Source organism: Rhinolophus ferrumequinum, chromosome 20 (genome assembly GCF_004115265.2).
Source record: "Rhinolophus ferrumequinum isolate MPI-CBG mRhiFer1 chromosome 20, mRhiFer1_v1.p, whole genome shotgun sequence".
Classification (NCBI taxonomy): domain Eukaryota; kingdom Metazoa; phylum Chordata; class Mammalia; order Chiroptera; family Rhinolophidae; genus Rhinolophus; species Rhinolophus ferrumequinum.
Genome location: NC_046303.1, coordinates 54,096,959 through 54,116,619, shown reverse-complemented (window position 1 = coordinate 54,116,619; position 19,661 = coordinate 54,096,959). Strand labels below are relative to the sequence as shown.

General features: G+C 38.8%; 1 protein-coding gene across 5 annotated transcripts in view; it reads right to left on the bottom strand.

The window, feature by feature from the left end:
- SUGCT (succinyl-CoA:glutarate-CoA transferase) overlaps positions 1–19,661 on the bottom strand; it is a 719,436-nt gene that overhangs the window by 232,729 nt on the left and 467,046 nt on the right. Inside the window, exon 13 of one of the 5 annotated variants that reach the window (XM_033088469.1) lies at positions 7,433–7,502. The exons of the other annotated variants lie outside the window; for them this stretch is intronic. Coding sequence (XP_032944360.1) covers positions 7,433–7,502 — 70 coding nt within the window. The remainder of the gene's footprint in view (positions 1–7,432; positions 7,503–19,661) is intronic. 5 annotated transcript variants of the gene reach the window in all.

Here is a 19,661-nt window from a genome sequence, read left to right as displayed (position 1 = left end):
TTTAAATGATGACACTTCTGAAAATGTAATAAAATTAAGTGAAAACATGCAACATGCAAGGGAATTAGCAGATACCGAGAATATTTTGGTCCAAGATCTATTTTAGCTCCCTTCTAGCTAGCAAGAGACTGGAGAGTTAAAAATTGCGGGGAAAACTCCAAGACACTCTTGTAACTAGGGTTTCAGGCAAGACTGTTTCCACCAATCAGATGAACTTACATGAAATTTTGGTTTTGAATAATGAGTCATGTGGAGAGAGAAGCAGAGTGTGAAGCACCCGACTTCCTGCCAGAGACTGTGGTTCCTGACTTAGGTTTTCCTGGCTTAGCAGCCACTGTCACTTTCCTGAGGGCAGCAGAGAAAGCAGAACTCTGGTAGCAACAGCTGCCTGCCATCGGCTTCCTACAGAGACAGTGCAACTTTCTTGGTTGAACACAGCAGAAAGCTTCTGGGAGGTCAGCCTTCTATTCCAGGTCTTCCGACAATTTTGAAGTATCTAATCCCCTATATAAAATCTTTGTCTACTTAACTAGCTATAATCAGTTCTGCTGTCTGCAGCGGCACCCTCCCTGACTACTCGAAGTAAACAGAGTAAACACGGCTGCGGACAGGCGCCCAGTCACTGCTCAGGCAAATCAAACTTGCTGAGATCCCTGCATAAGCATTACCTATGCTAATTACCATTGTTTGAACTCCTTCTACTTCAGAGTCCATGGAAACCCAAGGATATTTACAAAACAACTTTCTATGAAGAATAACAAGGGCTTGGGTGGAGAGGAGCAGGTGGAAGAACAGATATGTCAGAGGTTGGAAAGGAACAGAAATAGCTATTTGTATGTATTGGCTGTCTCAATGTAGCCATTGGAAAGACAGGCACTATCTGTACAGATATACTTAAGAAAAAGCTTTTGAAAAGTCAAGATTCTTGGATTCCATCCCACGTTAACTCAGTCAGAACCTAGGAGGGGTGGCACCCACAAATCTGGTAATTGCGATGGGTAGTGAGAGTTGAGAACCAATGCTATACAATCAATATGCGTAAACAGACAGAAAAGTTCACGGTTTTTACTACTATTCACCTTCAGAAATAACTTAGAACCTGGAAGGAGAAGGATCACTTTTCTTGGACACACATTTCCATTCAGCTTGCAGTTGCTTATGTTACGAAGGAGCAGGATTTGCTGTTAGGTGAATGTCTCCATTCAGGACAAGAGGAATCCTTGTGTGTGCCTGATTTCTGGACATAGATGTCTCACCTGACAGGAACCACTGATTTAAGGAGAAATTAAATAGTATATGCTGGTGATTGAATCATACCTGCCTGAGAAGTGGTTCTAGACAAATACAATGTAGATATTTTATACTTATGACTATTGGAGAAGATATTTGTCAAATCATTGGATTGGTGCTAACCACTATAACAAAACATTTACTGTAAACTTGAATATAAAATCAATCAATATAGTAAAAGTTGATAACATAAAAATCCAAAATACAAAAGTCAGTCAACTGCTATATTCAAATGAGCACGGGAGACACGTTTCAACTTGAGGATATGAAAACCATACTCAACTTCTTCACACATTTAGAGAGCTGGCCTGCCATCAAGCACTAGCAGAGGAGTTTCACCCCAGCGGTCTTAAATCCACTTCAGCTTTTTCATCTACATGCCTTTGAATCTTCCCCCAAAGTAGGAGATGGATAACACGTTCCTCAACTTCCAGTGTTGGACCCACTTGATATTTTGAACAAATACTGAGTAAATATGCTGACTTGAGCACTTCAGCCAGAAATATAAATGGCAAGAGACTAACATTTATTGGACATTTTCTGAGTGCCAAGTACTACGCTAGGGCAGTAGGTATTATTGCGATGTTATACAGAAACAGAGGCTCAGGGAAGATAAACGGCGTGCCACAGGACACACAAGACGATATGGAACCACAATTTAGGCCCATGACTGTCTACAGCCTTTCCTCAAAAGCTGTCTCGTAATTGCTTTTAAAACAAAAGTTTACTTAGCACATTTCATTTAGAAATACAGATACCTAAATACACAGTTAACATGACGTGCAGATTAAGCTCAGTTCTCTGATGTATATTAGAAAAAGCGCATATTCTCCAAGGGAACCAAAAATAGGTGCCTTCCTCAAATTCTATGACAGGAGGCTGGAGCAGGACATGGCCTCTGAGGAACCTCTGGAGGAGAGCGAGGGATGCCGGAGGGGGACTGGAAAATTTAGGAAAAGAATATTCTTTTGACCACTAGGTGGTTGAACAGCTTAGTAATGCAGTAAGAGCATGGAATGTCAGTGAGGGCCTGAAGCAGGCTGCTGCACTTTCTAACCTGTGACTTCGGGGCAAGTCACTTAACCGCTCTCACTAGTTGACAGAAAGTATAAATACGGACTTCAGAGAGTGTGAAATTTCAATTAAGTAAAAAATGTAAAGTGCTGAGCGTAGTGCCTAATGCTGAGCATCTGCTTAAAAAGTGGTTTTTATCACTCTTGATATTAATTGTTTGAGGGAAAAGATGAGTTGTTTACCCATCCTTCTCACAGTCTCTTGACTGTCACCCAGCCAGAGTGAAACTAGCCTCCAGTGGGTTTGCTAGTCAGCGGTTACACCCATCCAACAGGGCCACGCTGAGCTCATGTGGCTGGGACAAAACTCATCTCAGGAGCTCGCACCAGAGTTTCTCCTGGTCAGAAAAGTGTCTTCATTTAGAAAAATACCCTAATAAATTTCTCGGCGTAGAAAAGGTGAGGTTCTGGGAGACATGGTTCAGAAGGACGCAACAAAGACTAGCTGAAGAAATACTGAGGGATTTTAAAATAAGAGATGGCAAGAAGGAGGAGGAGAAGGAAAAGGAGGATTAGGAGCGGGGGAGGAGGGAAGCGGGGAGGGAGAGGGGGAATGGAAGAAGGAGGGGAGAAGGGGGCACGGAACAGGGGAGGGAGGGGAAGGCCAGGAGGAGGACCAAGCCCTGAGGAGTGTGCAGCCTGGGCCTGGTGCGGCAGAGAAGTACAGTCATTAAGAACTTCCTGGTGTTAAGAATGTTGAAGAGGAAGGAAGCCCACTATTCTATTGGAATATTCTGCTGAAATATAAACCCTGTCCTGTTGCCTGCAGGTCTTCATTATGAACTGTTCCTTGTGGGAGTGGATTGGGGAGTGGGGGGGAAATGCAAGTTAAGAAAAAAAGAATTTAGTTCCCCTCAAGGTCAGCATGGAACCCAGAGGAAAAGGCAGCTGGGGGAGGTAAGACACAGCTGAGGTCAAGAGTTTACCAGGAAAAACTGCCCATGGTAATCACTTCGAGAATGTGCAGAAATGTGGGGGATGGCATTGGAACCTTCCAGGAGATATGAAATGGGAGATTGAGACATTTTTATTTAAATCTCAAAGGACAGGGTGACCTCAGAGACAAGGGTGACCTCAGCTAACATCTGACTTCCATTAGCATTTCCAGATCAGAGGGGAAAGATAAGAATGCACTATGATAAGTAGAATTGTAGGGAGCAATAATTTTCTAATTATTTTGTATTATATTTTACAGAGAAACTCTTTCTTCAGATGAAACATTACTAGGAAATCCAGTGTGGAAACAGATAAAAGAATGTCTGCTCAGCTTGGTCTGTGTGTGCATATGTAGAGAGAGAAGAGGAGAGGAGAGGAGAGGAGAGGAGAGGAGAGGAGAGGAGAGGAGAGGAGAGGAGAGGAGAGGAGAGGAGAGGAGAGGAGAGGAGAGGAGAGGGAACCTCCACACACCACCACTCTCCTCTCACCCAGAGAGCAGCTCTACCTGTGATTGGGGTCTTCCCATCACTGTTTTAAAACCACATTAAAGGTGCATCTGGCTATTTTTCACAGATGGAGCACATTAATTTAGTACACAAGATCTCAAGTCAGATTACCTTTATTCACTGTGTGAGTTTAGGCAAATTACCTCAACACATTTTTGTTCTTCATCTACATGGTAGGTATGTAAGAGTAAAAGACCTCACAGAATTATTGTGATGAGTAAATACAAAATTACATATACAGTATTGTAAAAAGTACTAGCCCAGAGTAAAATAATAAATGTTAACTATTATTGTTACTTTAAAACACTTCCTTTTTAGAGGAATAATATGTAGATATTAGATTATCAAACAATTTCCAGGTTGGCAATTACCCAAAAGATGTCTTAGTGAAGACAGAAGAGAGAGAATGGTCCACTGGGGAGACAGGCCAGGGATGAGGTGCTCTGGGCAGCCTCAGGCTGAGAGGACAATGAGGGGGTCACCCAGCAGAAGGAAGGTTCCCCATCCCAGACGAGTCAAAAGGTGTCAGACATACAACACACAAGCAAAGGTACTCCACTGTTTAATTCCTAAGTCCATTTGATTGAACTATATGCTGACTCTTATAGTTTGAGTCAAGAACCTTTAATTATCATTGGCAAAAATAAAGTGACTATAATTTCCAGACGGACCTGGTATCTTGAGGCAGAAGAAAATATTAGTAAGAATGGAAGAGTCACAACTCTACTGCTCCAGCATTATTCTTAAATGAGGAAGCAACAATTTTCAGGAATGTAAAACTCCTTACAAAACATGATTTTCTCCCATGCCACCTCACAAAATTTTTGGTAACACACTGGGGTATGTGTGTGTGTGTTTCCCGCAACTTAAAAGATACATTTTATCTGAGTAAATGATCTTCTAACAAAGTACAAAAACTGAAATAGTGCATATTTTCTACCAAAAAAAAAATTTTTGGAATTGTATTGCTTTTAATAAAATTTATTAACTTAATCATTTTCTATAAAAGGAGATGTTAAAAAGTAGAGGAAGTATAAAAATGATTTGTGGACGCTCATAAAACAATAAATTGTACTTTGTAGAATGTAAAAAAAATGAGAGCGACATTTAACTTTCTTCTGTTTCCAGTAGCCATGTGAACCCCAGGGCAGACAGTTCTGCACAGTTGTCACTGTTCCTAGGCAGCCTGGGCAGTTTAGTCCCATGGGGTATGGATTTGGGGACAAAGTGTGGAATCCTGGGGAGGGCTGAAGCAGAGTAGCACTACTGATGTGCTTTTGGAAAGAAAAGTAAGAAAGTATTTCTAAGACTTGGACAAGCAGCCACAGTAAGGCCCGTATAAGGACACGGGCAAACGGGGGGAGAGAGAGAGTTAAAAGCCTGAGGATAATGAAGTGTAGCCTTCCCTTGTGGAACCAAGGAGTGGTTCCATATGCCTTTATTGGCAGGAAGATTTCTAGAAAATCCTGTTATCAAGCATCAGAGAGTTTGGAAAGAGATCAAATGAATTGCCCAAGGTCACACACTGTGTCAGGGCAGACCCAGAGTTAGAACTCGCAACCCTGAAGTTTCCAATCTATTGCTTGGCTCCCTAAACCACAAATGTTTGTCAGGGAAAACATCTCCCTAGAGCTGAGGAAACACAGCTGGAGAATATCAACCCCAAGGTTTAAAACAGGATTTCACTGGACCACAGGTCCAGAACCTGTTTGGGTGGACATTCAGGTAAAGGTGGACAGCAAGGAGGGGAGGATACAGGGAGGCTTACTCAGGTAATCAGATCATCAACCCCAGCAAACCATCACCCTTCAAGCATACATACGCGTGCACACACACACACCATATTAAACATTACTGGCTGACAAAATTGAAAATACTTGTGTGAGAGAGAAGTCATCATTTTAGAAAAAGTCAGTTGGGTGTTTATAGGAGTGTGTGTGTGTGTGTGTGTGTGTGTGTGTGTGTGTGTGTGTTTTCCTTAAACCCAGGAAAGAAACTCCTATTTGATTAATCAGTAATTAGTTCTGAGATGGAAAACAAAAAATACAGAAAAGCACGAGGGAATTGAAGTCTAAGATCTTTGCCTGCCACTTTTTGGACAGCATCGCAGATTGTCGGCGCTAAGCCTTGGGTCTATTTTTCCTGGGCCACTAACTCCATTGAGAACCTGATTAAAGCTACAGTCCTCTCCTAGGGAACTGCCTATGGACCCATCCTCACACACTTCATAATAAAATTCCAGGAATTCAAAGACCTCCTACCCATATGAGAAGTCCTGTTGTAAGAAGCTCCGCCATGCTTGGAGGTAGCTGTGAATGGCATTGTTTGGTCTACTGGTTTCCAAAACTAGACTACCAGCCAGCTACCTCATGATCACAGGGGACACTTGTTAAAAAATACAGCTGAGTATCTTCTAGGTCCTAATGAACCTGAATTTGGGGGACAACAGGCAGGAGCAAGTGCCATAGGAACCAGTATTTTAACCAGTGTCCCAGTGATTCTGATACACAGCCAGGTTTGGGAACCATTGCTTTGGACAGCTGCTTCCTGATGCTGTTAACCACTTGGAAACAAAAGGTGACAAAGGTAATACAAACCGGCAGAGGGAGGTATAAGAATAGTGATTATATTTTCCAGTCCTGACTTGGAACCAGTGGTCTCACAATGGCAAACAAATTTGAAATCTGCCCCATCCTAGGAAATCTGGGACATATGGTCATCGTGATGTAAGATGAAAAATGACTGAGAAATCACTGCTTTAAAGATAAGATGACCAGATGGTCCACATTAAGAGGGAAGTTCCATCATTTGATTTCACATCCTGCAACTCTAATTTTCTTTTGCCTGTTACCTTCTCCTCAAACTATTGGAACACCCTTCTTCCTCTTATCACCAGATTTCTGTAACTGCTCCATATGTCAGAAAACCTCACTGTAGCCTCTTCTGATAAGTTTCGGGGCTGATTTGTGGCCTGAGACCCCTTCCTCTGTTCTCCTATTCTCCTTTGCTTTATCGGCAAAAGCCCCAGAGAGTTCATCTAGGTCTTTCTCCTTAGGCAGCTACTTCCATCCACTCTATATCTGCGACTCTGTCCCCTCAAGCTACAAGCCAAAGAATAATATACAGCTCAGCATCTCCAGCTGACTCCAGGAGTAACCACACTGGCCCATTTATATCACTGATTGCTGCAAGGTGAAAGACAGGGAAAAGCAAAAAATCATGGAAAAGCTCCCTCATTCACAGGGTTCCTTCTGATGCATTTGCTGGGCCATAACTGCTGATGTCCTTCTGTACCTTCAATTTTTTGCTTCCCATTTATTCCTCAACCTGCTACAATAATATAATAGTATTACATATACACAATAAATATTACACACATAAATATACATAAACAAGTATAATAAAAATGCTTTAGAAGACAGCATGAGTGAAAGCACATGGTACATTGTTGGTGCTCACTGCTAGAACTGGTTTCCTCCTTATTTCAGAAGCAAAATGGAACAGGCCACAAAATACAAAACACAGTCCTCGCTATACTTACATAGTGGTTTGCCATATGACAAATCCTGAAAATAAATGCTGAATGAAACCAAAACTGGGAAAAGAATGACAGGAGAAAGAGCTCACCAAGACTGTGTCCACTGAAAAGCAGAAGTTTCTCCCAGTGTTTTGCAACCTTGTTCCTCCTGCCACGTACCTAACAGTGAGTAAAGCGGTCATATAAATTAACACACACAATCTATTTGTGTTTGAGATAATTATTTTTTATCATTATCGCTATTATTACAGCCATTCATTGTTATACTACATGTTATTATCTGTGCTATTCATTTGTTTTTTTTCCAAAAGGTTTGTGAAGTACTAGCTTCCCACATTTTACAGGGATGGAAAATGAGACTCAGAGCAGTTAAATATCTTTAGCAAAGTCACAGAAATTAAGTGTGTTTGAGTCAGCTACTATATGCTGGTAAATGTTTACCAACCAGCTCTTTGAGTTCAGGCAGGAGTTTTGATTTATACTATTTGTCGATTCCCATGGTGTAAATACTACCATCTATGGATTTCAAGCTGGGAAAATGTGCCATGTCTTGTCAGCTGGGGTGCCGACTCCAGTACATGATGGCTGGGATGTAGGCCAGCCTCATGGAAACATGGACTATTCATCCCCTGTAGCACTCCTGCAATCCTGTGATATGGGATTGGACACTGGCCACGCCTCTATCCTAGCAGTACTGAAAAATTTATAAAAATCAGCTTATTTTTTCACTGATTGAAAAGGTAAAATACAGAGGAAAGCCACCAAATTCTCCTGCTATTATTGTGTAAAATCAGAATCAAAAATGAAAACTCTGTGGGTAACTTTGAAAGTTGAATTGGAAGTAAAAGAGTCTATGAAGTTTGATACTCTACTAATGAAAAATATCAGCCCTCGACATGAGGCCTAGCTTCTTTCTACTTGAGACTTTTTTCAAAACCAAATGTTATAATCCAATAAAGAAAACTCATACTACCTCATCCTCACTATAACACCAGGGTTTTTATCTTTCTTTCATTCATCTGCGCACCACCTTGTGCTAAAGTCATTCAAATGTCTTTGGCTGGTTACTTTCCAAAATATCTTAGAATTCATCTTCTAGGACAAAAGTTATAAATCAATACCTGTCTAACTCATGTCTGCTAATGAAAGGAAAAGGAGAAAAGCATATCTACATTTTGAATGATGAGCCTAAGTCATCCATAAGTACCTTTGACCAAAAAGAAGAGAGAGGGGCAGATGAAAATGTAAGGTCCCAGCGTTTACTTCAAAATCAATCATAACCCTGCTGATACATCACTAATGATTTGAGAGAAAGACATTTTAAAATGGCTATGCTTGACTGACAAAATCTGTGATATAAAAGGTAAGAATTATATTATATATGGTTATAAAACTAAAATAAATCTTCTATATCAGATTTTAAAAACTATGTCATGAAAATATGTTCTCATATATATTAAAAATTCAAAAAAAAATTGTAAACCTGATGGAAAAGCCACTTATTATTAATGTATAAAGACTGGCAAACACAAAAACAATAAATCATAAAATTGTCAGAAATGATTCACTTCATCTAGATTTTAACAAAGTGTTTAAGCACTCTGAATGAAAAAAATAAATAGATTAATATCATTTGGCAATGTGAAATACAGAATATATTTTCCAACTATTTGTCAGGAATTATCATTAGCTTTCATTTTAAATACACTGGCCTACTATAGGATGGAAGAAAATAATACAAATATTAAAGAATTAATGGACAAGGAAGAGGTAGTCATGACTAATAATTTAGCAGTTTCAATAATTTAATAAAAATGTAGTAGGTCTATTAAAATGAGACTGCAAGAGGCCCAGCAGTATGTCTGATGTGTGAGTTCTTACAGAAGCAGATGTGCCCACAGGCATTTATAAATAACAGAGTTTCATCTCTCAAAAGGTATGTGGAAGATCCCAGGGTATCCCTCGTCAGGGATACATTCTAATTTGGGCACATTCTAATTTGGAACCTCTAGTTATGAGAATGTCCGTTTTTGTTCAATGAGAATCGCAGTCTCTAAGTTCAGAATATTGGTCCTAATTATGCCTCCTGGAAGACAAGAAAAGCAACAGAAACAGTATAAAGTTTAGAGACAGAAAAATCAGATTTAAATTCTGATGTCATCTCAGTTAGCAAGCTTAGGTCAAATAATTTAGATTCTGAGTCTCTGTTTCTTTATCACTTAGAAAGTTCGTGAAGATCAAATGAGATAATTATATGAAGTGCTTTATAAACTTTAAGTTGCTGTACAAAAAACAGACAGTGTAAATTCCAACAAATACTTCTTACTATTTCCATCTATTTGATAGTCCCTAAGTTATTTGAAAATAGCTACCAAATGCCATCAAGGGTTTTTGAGGGGGGGAAATTTCATTCAAAATGCGTCAAGACATTCTTTTAGCCTGGCTGCAGCTCTTGCATATTCCAGTTTGGTAATGATAATAAAGTCATTTGGTCATGCCCAATTTTGCGACCATAGTATGGCTACCACTTCAGTGTTGCACATGGTCATAGTAGATGTCTGGTTAGGTTCCAATATACTTTGGCAGTAAAGCTTCAGCATTTCCTGTTGGGTTAGATGTGGAGTCAAGTGTGGTTTCATCAAGATTTTTGGCCTGAGCAACGGGAAAGATGGAGTTGCCATGAGCAAAGGTGAAGAAGACCCTGGGTAGAGCAGGTCTAGTGGGAAGATCAACTAAATTTGAGATGCTTATTAGATATCCAAGTAGAGATGTCAAATAGTACTCTGACAACATAGGAATAAAAAGACCAAAAAAGAAAGATATCAGTGATACCTAATGCTGAATCAACTCAAGAGACCTTTGAAAATAATTTTCAGGATGTTAGTTTTGCAACAGGCCTAGAAAACAATCAGTCAAAATTAAAACAGGAAATCTCCAAGAGCAATGCCTTTTAGAAAAAGAATGAAATAGATTATAAGAAATACACAGTGTGATTAAGGAGCAAAGTTAAAGTAAAAATGTATTTTTCTCTCAAGTATATAAAAGAATGGCAACTAAAAACAGAAAAAATATATATTTTTTGAGAAAGTCTGATGGAGTACATATGAAAAAGCTGAGGTAACACATGATTTGAAAAATTGGTATGATGTAAGAAATAAGAATTTACTTGGGTTTTTTTTTTTGTTTTTTTTTAATAGCACAAGGGGCATATCACTGAAACCATCAAGAAGCAAATACACAGTGACGTCATCAAAATGACGGTGTGAGGTGAGCCTCTGTAAAGCTCCCCTGGAATTTACAACTAATCAAACAACAATAACTCCACAAAGGACTCCCTGAACAGCAGACAGGGAAGACGAAGAGGCCCACTACTGAATTCACCGAAAGGTGGGCGAATCGCGCGAGCTGGGGAGGAGGGAAGGGAGAAGTGCGGAGACGGAGTCGCGCAGGCAGGCTCAGGACACAGACCTGGCTCAGTGCTCCGAGCTCGCTGCATCCCGGAGCTACCGCGGCTGCAGGAGAGGGAAGAACTTGGACTGCTAGGGCTCCGCTTATGGCCCACAGGGCTGAGCGGGCAGCATATAACACGGCTGAACCCAACGCTCATGGCAGAGACCTCGGAGCAAAGACTGAGGGAAGAAGGCTGAAAATGGTGTTTAAGCCCTCACTGCTGAGCAGAGAACGGAAGCCTTAGGCACTGAAACTAGCCGCCCCCTCCCTACCCTCCCAGAGCTCACCCCGCCCCCACCTGCCCAGTGCTAGAAGCGGAACAGTAGCAGTGTCAGATCAAAAGAACAGAATATTTGCTGTTCTGAGAAATGTGGACCACAGACACAGATTCGCAGCGCAACTAGTTCCGGCACAGGGGAGGGAGCTGTGGAAACAGGACCGGCTGTGGTGGTGGTCACCGCCATTGCTCTGGGCCACCTCTCACAACTCACCCCGCCCCTGGCCCCACCTATCTGGGCGGATCCCTGCAGGAGTAAACAGAACTGCTGAAACACACGGGCTCTGAATCTGGTGCAGGAAAAGCTTTGGAACTTCAAAAGGTCTCTGTATACCCATATGGATACTGTGCCATGTGACCCAAGCGAACTATTAACAGAGGAGAAGCCCGTCTCCCAGGGAATCGCCCCATTGTGTGAGAAGCTGGAATAGTGCAGCGAAAACATAGCTCTACCGTGTGAGAGAAGAAAAAGGCTGCAGTCGGAGAGAAAATAAAACATTCTACCAACAAGTACTAGAAAACAAAAGAAAGACCTCTTCCTATCAACCTGTTGCAGAAGCCACTCCTGTAGATGTCTAGGAAGAGAAATAATAAATTAGCAATTGCCATGAATAACCAAGGCAACAAGACAGCTCAGAAAGAAAGTAAAATGCCTCCAGAAAACGAACTTAAAGATAGGGAAATATGTGACTTAAACGACAGAGAATTCAAGATTGCAGTTCTGAAAAAAACTCAACGAGATGCAAGAAAACACAGAAAGGCAGTTTAATGAACTCAGAAACACAATCAAAGAACAACATGAGCATTTTACGAAAGAGACTGAAATTTTAAAAAAGAACCAAATAGAATTTCTGGAGATTAAGAACTCAATAGAAAAAAATTAAGAATGAAATAAGCAGCTTAGGTTGTAGAGTTGACCAGATGGAGGTAAGAATCAGTGACGTTGAAGATAGAAACCTGGAAATTACACAGATGGAAGAAGAAAGAGACGTGAGACTTAAAAGAAATGAAAGAACTCTACAAGAACTTTCTGACTCCATCAGAAAGAGCAATATAAGAATAATGGGCATACCAGAAGGAGAAGAAAGAGAGAAGGGAACAGAGAATATATTCAAACAAATTGTTGATGAGAACTTCCCAAACCTGTGGACAGAACTGGATCCTCAAATCCAAGAAGCAAATAGAACACCTAATTACCTCAATCCCAACAGGCCTTCTGCAAGGCACATTGTATTGAAGCTGTCTAAAATCAACGACAAAGAAAGAATCCTCAAGGCAGCCAGGGAAAAGAAGACGGTAACCTACAAAGGAAAGCCCATTAGATTATCATCAGATTTTTCAGCAGAAACTCTACAAGCCAGGAGGGAGTGGAACCAAATATTCAAACTATTGAAAGAGAGAAATTATGAGCCAAGAATAATGTATCCAGCAAAGATAACCTTTAGGTATGAAGGAAGAATAAAGACATTTCCAGACATACAGAAGCTGAGGGAATTTTCTAATATACGACCTGCACTACATGAAATACTAAAGGAGGCTATTCGACCACCATCAACAGGGACAATTTGTGGCAACCAAAATATAAAAAGGGGGAGAGTAAAGGCCTGAACCAGAATATGGGAATGCAGAAAGTAAGCGTGGTAAAGAAAATGAAATAGTCTAAATATCAAACTTTCTTTTACTTAAACTTAACGGTAACCACTCAAGAAAAATCCAGAACTGAAATCTATACTGTAATAAAAGAAGAAACAGAGGGAAACATCATAGAATACCACCATACAGAAATAATAGACAACAAAAAGGCAAAGAAACAATGGAGACACAGCCTTACCAGAAAACTAAAGATAGAATGACAAGAAATCCTCACATATCAATAATCACCCTAAATGTAAATGGACTGAAATCACCAATAAAAAGGCACAGAGTACCAGATTGGATCAAAAAACTAAACCCAACCATATGCTGTCTCCAAGAGACACATCTCAGCTACAAGGACAAGCATAGACTCAAAGTGAAAGGGTGGAAATTGACACTTCAAGCAAATGGTACCCAGAGATAATCAGGTGTAGTCATAATGATATCAGATGAAACAGACTTCAGGGTGAAAAAGGTAAGAAGAGACAAAGATGGACATTTCATAACGGTAAAGGGGACTATACAACAAGAAGACATAACAGCCCTCAATATTTATGCCCCAATCAGGGAGCACCGAAATATACCAAGCAACTATTAACAGAACTAAAGGAAGAAATTGACCAAAACACAATTATAGTCGGGGACCTAAATACATCATTGACAGCTATGGATAGATCATCGAAACAGAAAATAAATAACGAAATAGCAGCCCTAAATGACGCATTAGATGAAATGGACAAAAGTGACATATATAGAGCACTTCATCCTAAAACATCAGACTATACATTCTTTTCTAGTGTACATGGAACACTCTCAAGGATAGACCATATATTGGGACATAAAATCAGCCTCAGCAAATTTAAGAAGATTGAAATCATACCAAGCATATTCTCTGATCACAAGGCTTTGAAATTGGATATCAGCTGCAAAAAGAAAGCAGGAAAAAACACAAATATATGGAGATTAAACAACATACTTTTAAAGAAAGACTGTGTCAAAGAAGAAATTAGAGGAGAGATCAAAAGATACATAGAAACAAATGACAATGAAAAGACATCCTACCAAAATTTTTGGGATGCAGCGAAAGCAGTTTTAAGAGGGAAATTTATGTCATTATAGGACTATCTCAAGAAACAAGAAAAATCCCAAATAAATAACCTTATGTTACACCTTGAAGAACTAGAAAAAGAAGAATAAGTGAAACCCAAGGTCAGGAGAAGAAAGGAAATAATAAAAATCAGAGCAGAACTAAATGAAATAGAGAACAAAACGACAATAGAAAAAATTAATGTGACAAAGACCTGGTTCTTTGAAAAGATTAACAAAATTGACAAACCCTTGGCTTGACTCACTAAGATAAAAAGAGAGAAAACACTAATTAACAAAATCAGAAATGAAAAAGGGGAAGTTATCACGGACACCACAGAAATACAAAGGATCATCCAAGAACACTATGAAGGACTATATGCCACCAAATTCAATAACCTAGAAGAAATGGACAAGTTCTTAGAAACATATAGCCTTCCAAGCCTGAACCATGAAGAACTGGAAAATCTAAACAGACCGATCACCGGTAACGAAATTGAATCAGTCATCCAAAACCTTCCTAAAAGCAAAAGTCCGGGACCAGATGGCTTCACTAGTGAATTCTACCAAACCTTCAAAGAGGATGTAATGCCAATCCTGCCAAACTCTTCCAAAAAATTGAAGAAGAGACAGTACTCCCTAACTCATTTTATGAGGCCAACATTACCCTGATACCAAAACCTGGTAAGGACAACACAAAAAAAGAAAACTACAGACCAATATCTCTGATGAATACAGATGCAAAAATTCTAAACAAAATTCTAGCAAATCGAACACAACAATGCATTAAAAAGATCATTCGTCACAACCAAGTGGGGTTCATCCCCAGGGTACAAGGATGGTTCAACATCCGCTAATCCATCAATGTGATACATCACGTAAACAAAATAAAGGACAAAAGTCATATGATTATATCAATTGAGGCAGAAAAAGCATTTGACAAGATACAACATCCATTTATGATTAAAACACTTAATAAAATAGGTATAGAAGGGAAATACCTTAACATAATAAAGGCCATATATAACAAGCCCTCAGCTAATCTCATAATTAATGGTGAAAAACTGAAGCCCTTTGCTCTATGTTCAGGAACATGACAGGGCTGTCCCCGATCACCTCTGCTTTTCCACATAGTGTTGGAAGTCCTTGCCAGAGCAATCAGGCAAGAGAAAGAAATAAAAGGCATTCAAATTGGGAATGGAGAAGTTAAATTATCACTCTTTGCAGATGACATGATGCTATATATAGAAAACCCTAAAGATTCCACCAAAAAGCTATTAGAAACAATCAACGAATACATTAAAGTTGATGGCTACAAAATCAACGTACAAAAGTCCATTGCATTCCTATATACTAACAATGAAACCTCAGAAAAAGAAATACAAAAAATAATCCTTTTTGCAATTACAGCAAAAAGAATAAAATACCTAGGAATAAACTTAACCAAGGATGTGAAGGACCTATATGCTGAAAACTAGAAGACATTTTTGAAAGAAATTGAAGATGACACAAAGAAATGGAAAGACATTCTATGCTCATGGATTGGAAGAATCAGCATAGTTAAAATGGCCATATTACCCCAAGCAATATACAGATTTAATGCAATCCCCATCAAAATCCCAATGGCATTTTTTAAAGAAATAGAACAAAAAATCATCAGATTTGTTTGGAACCACAAAAGATCCCGGATAGCCAAAGCAATTTTAAGAAAAAAAGAACAATACTGGAGGTATCACACTCCCTGACTTTAGCTTGTACTACAGGATAACAATAATCAAAACAGCATGGTATTGGCAGAAAAACAGACACATAGACCAATGGAATAGAATTGAGAACCCAGAAATAAAACCACATAAATATGGACAGATAATTTTGACAAAGAAGCTAAAAACATACAATGGAGGAAAGACAGCCTCTTCAATAAATGGTGCTGGGATAATTGGAAAGCCACGTGCAAAAGAATGAAACTGGACTGCTATCTGTCACCTTGTACCAAAATTAATTCAAAATGGATCAAAGCATAAGACCTGACACAATAAACTGCAAAGAAGAAAACATAGGTACTAAACTTATGGACCTTGGGTTCAAAGAGCATTTTATGAATTTGACTCCAAAGGCAATGGAAGTAAAAGCTAAAATAAACGAATGGGACTATATGAAACTTAAAAGCTTCTGCACAGCAAAAGAAACCATCGATAAAATAAAGAGGCAACCAACTGAATGGGAGATTTTTGCAAACAGTGCCTCCGATAAGGGGTTAATATCCAAAATATACAAGGAACTCAACAACAAAAAAGCAAACAACCCAATTGAAAAACGGACAGAGGACCTGAAGAGACATTTCTCCAAAGAGGACATACAAATGGCAAATAGACATATGAAAAAATGCTCAACATCACTAATCATCAGAGAAATGCAAATAAAAACCACAATGAGATATCACCTCAGCCCAGTCAGAATGGCTATCATCAACAAGACAAATAGTAACAAGTGCTGGAGAGGCTGTGGAGAAAAAGGAACCCTCATACACTGTTGGTGGGAATGCAGACTGGTGCAGCCCTTATGGAAGGCAGTGTGGAGGTTCCTCAAAAAATTACGAATAGAATTACCATATGACTCAGCAATCCCTCTCCTGGGTATCTACCCAAAAAATCTGAAAACATCTACACATAAAGACACGTGTGCTCCAATGTTCATTGCAGCTTTGTTTACGGTGGCCAAGACATGGAAACAACCAAAATGTCCTTCGACAGATGAATGGATAAAGAAGTTGTGGTATATATACACAATGGAATACTATTCGGTGGTAAGAAAAGATGATATAGGAACATTTGTGACAACATGGATGGATCTTGAGAGTATGATGCTAAGCGAAATAAGTCAGACAGAAAAAGCAGAGAACCATATGATTTCACTGATATGTGATATATAAACCAAAAACAACAAAAGAACAAGACAAACAAATGAGAAACAAAAACTCATAGACACAGACAATAGTTTAGTGGTTACTAGAGGGTAAGGGGGGGGGGGGGTCGGAGGTGAGGGTAAAGGGGATCAAATATATGGTGATGGAAGGAGAACTGACTCTGGGTGGTGAACACACAATGGGATTTATAGATGATGTGATACAGAATTGTACACCTGAAATCTATGTAACTTTACTAACAATTGTCACCCCAATAAATTAAAAAAAAAGCAAATACAGTCAGTTCTTTACTGAAAAATGTATATGTGGTTATTGGTTTTCAATATTTAGAACTACTTTATAGGCAAACTCCGAAGGATATAGAATTTCTGAGATGTGTGACTTAAGTCTTCTGAGATTTTAAAACAACTTTTTAATCCCACTAAGTTAGTGAGGATCTACAGTGACTTTTTAAAGTAGCTAAGTTCTTTTTTTTCTTGAAGAGCAGGTCAGTTAATAATAATAGCACCTTCTTTTAAAAACCAGAAATATAACCAGTTGAATTTACATCCCAATTTTACTGAACAACTGAGCTCTTTTACAGTGACAATAAAAACTTCTTCTTTAAAAAATATGTCAAAGCACAGATTTCACGGGCAAACTTCAGATAGCATCAAAGTATAAAGCTTCAAGCTTGATAGAAACCTTGCAGGAGGTCTTATTCAAAGCCCAGGACTAGACGACCTCTCAATGCATCCATCTAACCTTGATCATCTTAGAGTATTCATTAAACCCCTGTATCACAAAGGTGTTCTTCTAGATATTAAAACAATGTTCATCCATCTTTTAAAGACATAATTCCAGTCTTTAAGAATGATTTCTTCAAAACAGTGAGAAGTAGAAGCAAATGTCTTAGAATTATTTTTTCTAAATATTAAGCAGAAATAAGAAGTTGAAAATAAAGTATGAGTTTTTTAAAAAAGGCATAATATTCATTTGCTTTACATCATGGTATGAAAAAGTCATGACTACTCCCGACATTTAATCCACTAAAGATATCTTATGAATATTTGAAGTAGAAACATTTATTGAATGTCTGAGTTCATTTATATGTAAATGGAAAATGTAGACTTTGCCGTGGCAACCAACATTAATGAAATAAAAATATCCTGCTAAGTGTATTGTCCACAAACACAGGCTACTCAGAATGGAATGCCACCTGAGGCTTTCAGCTCCCCTTAAAGTACAAGGTGGAAAGGATAGGTCATACCCCACTTCTACTGAAGACCCTTGCTCAGGGACCACGAGGGCCCCATCCCTCTCCACCATCAGGGCCTCTCTTCTCCCTACTAATTCCGCAGTTATACAGACACCACCTACTTGAAATGGACTACTTACCCCTGAAATAGTTTTTTCTTTTTCTCTGAGGATAACTAGGTTTGTATAACTATTTCACCATTTACTAGCTCTCACATCTTGTGCGAATCACTTGAACTTTAGCCTTGATTTCTCAAACTAATTTATCGTACTTAGGTTTCTTTAAAGAATAAAGGAGGTTGGTATATGTAAATACGTAAACATATAGTATCTGGCACATAACAGGCAATCAATATTAACTCCATTCTCCAGTCCCATATTTATTATATTTTTGACATAGTGGTCCTGGAATTCAAAATATAAAGAGATCTTTGAGGGAAAAGAAACTGCTCATGTTTCTAAGAGTTAATTAAGTACATTAATTCAACACTAAGGATATTAAAAATACTAAATGGTGTGTGATTTCCAAGATTGCAAACTCTCCTATAGCATCAGCAATACAGTAATAATTTCCTTTATGTCTGTGCAGAGAAGGGACTCACTCTTTACATTTGAAAGCATGTCATGTATAATCAATAGGATAAAGCTGAAGTGAGGAGGAAGACTCAATTTTTAAAAGATAGCTTATAGTGGGTCTTATTATTATATATAGCAAATTTAATGATCCTTGTGTGTTCCCTAAACGATCTAAGAACTACAGAGTACTATAGAACCTACATTTCCATGCTCTAAGGAACCTAACAGGTCATGTATTCTTCCCAACCTCTCTGAACAGATGAGAAATAAAAGGCATCCAGCTGAAGTTCATTCCACAAACATGTGCTGGGCACCTGCTGTGTACCAGGCCTGGTGCTCAATGGGGTCGGAACTCAACCAAGGTCACCAAGACCTCCTGACTTTCTATCCAGTATTCTTCTAGAGTCTCATGTCTTGATAGCAAAAGTTAATTTTCTTCCCATCTAAGAATTAAAATATCACCACAATAAATCACCCCATTTACTGTACTGGGATTGGGAGGTTCTAGAAATGTAGTTTTCTGGGTAGCTGGGGATGAACAGAGAACAGAAATATTTTTGTTTTAATCTCTATTATAAAAAGTTGTTAGTTGTTATTAAGCTATATTGTACTGGCTTGCATTTGTAAAACAACAACAACATCTCCTACCTGAGGAGCTCGCTGTACCCAGGTGTCTTTCAACAATCTGACTGTAGATAGAACAAGTATACTATTAAATTAAATTTATGGTAGATTCAGGATTCAAGTATAGAATGAGAGTATGTTTTCAAATAAATTATTTTCTTTTGTCATTTCCCTCTTTTTTAAGTTGGATACAAGGCAAAAAACACTCTAGCAAGTTCTGAATTCAAGATTTTCATGTTTTAATAAGCTGTGGAATGGCATTTATTTAATCTTAAAAAATAACAGCACAATTACCATTAAGCTGCGGCACTTTTCCCTAACTATTCCATGTATAAAATGAGTGCCATATAAACTAGCACTTCCCACAGCATGGCTCTCAAACACTAACTTCAAGACGTCAGAAGAAATAAAGATGCCACCATTAAATATACAGAGCTATGATCATGTCCCCTGGGAGACTGACATGTACGTTGGGTTCACACAGCCTCTTTGAAGTTTCAGCTGAAAA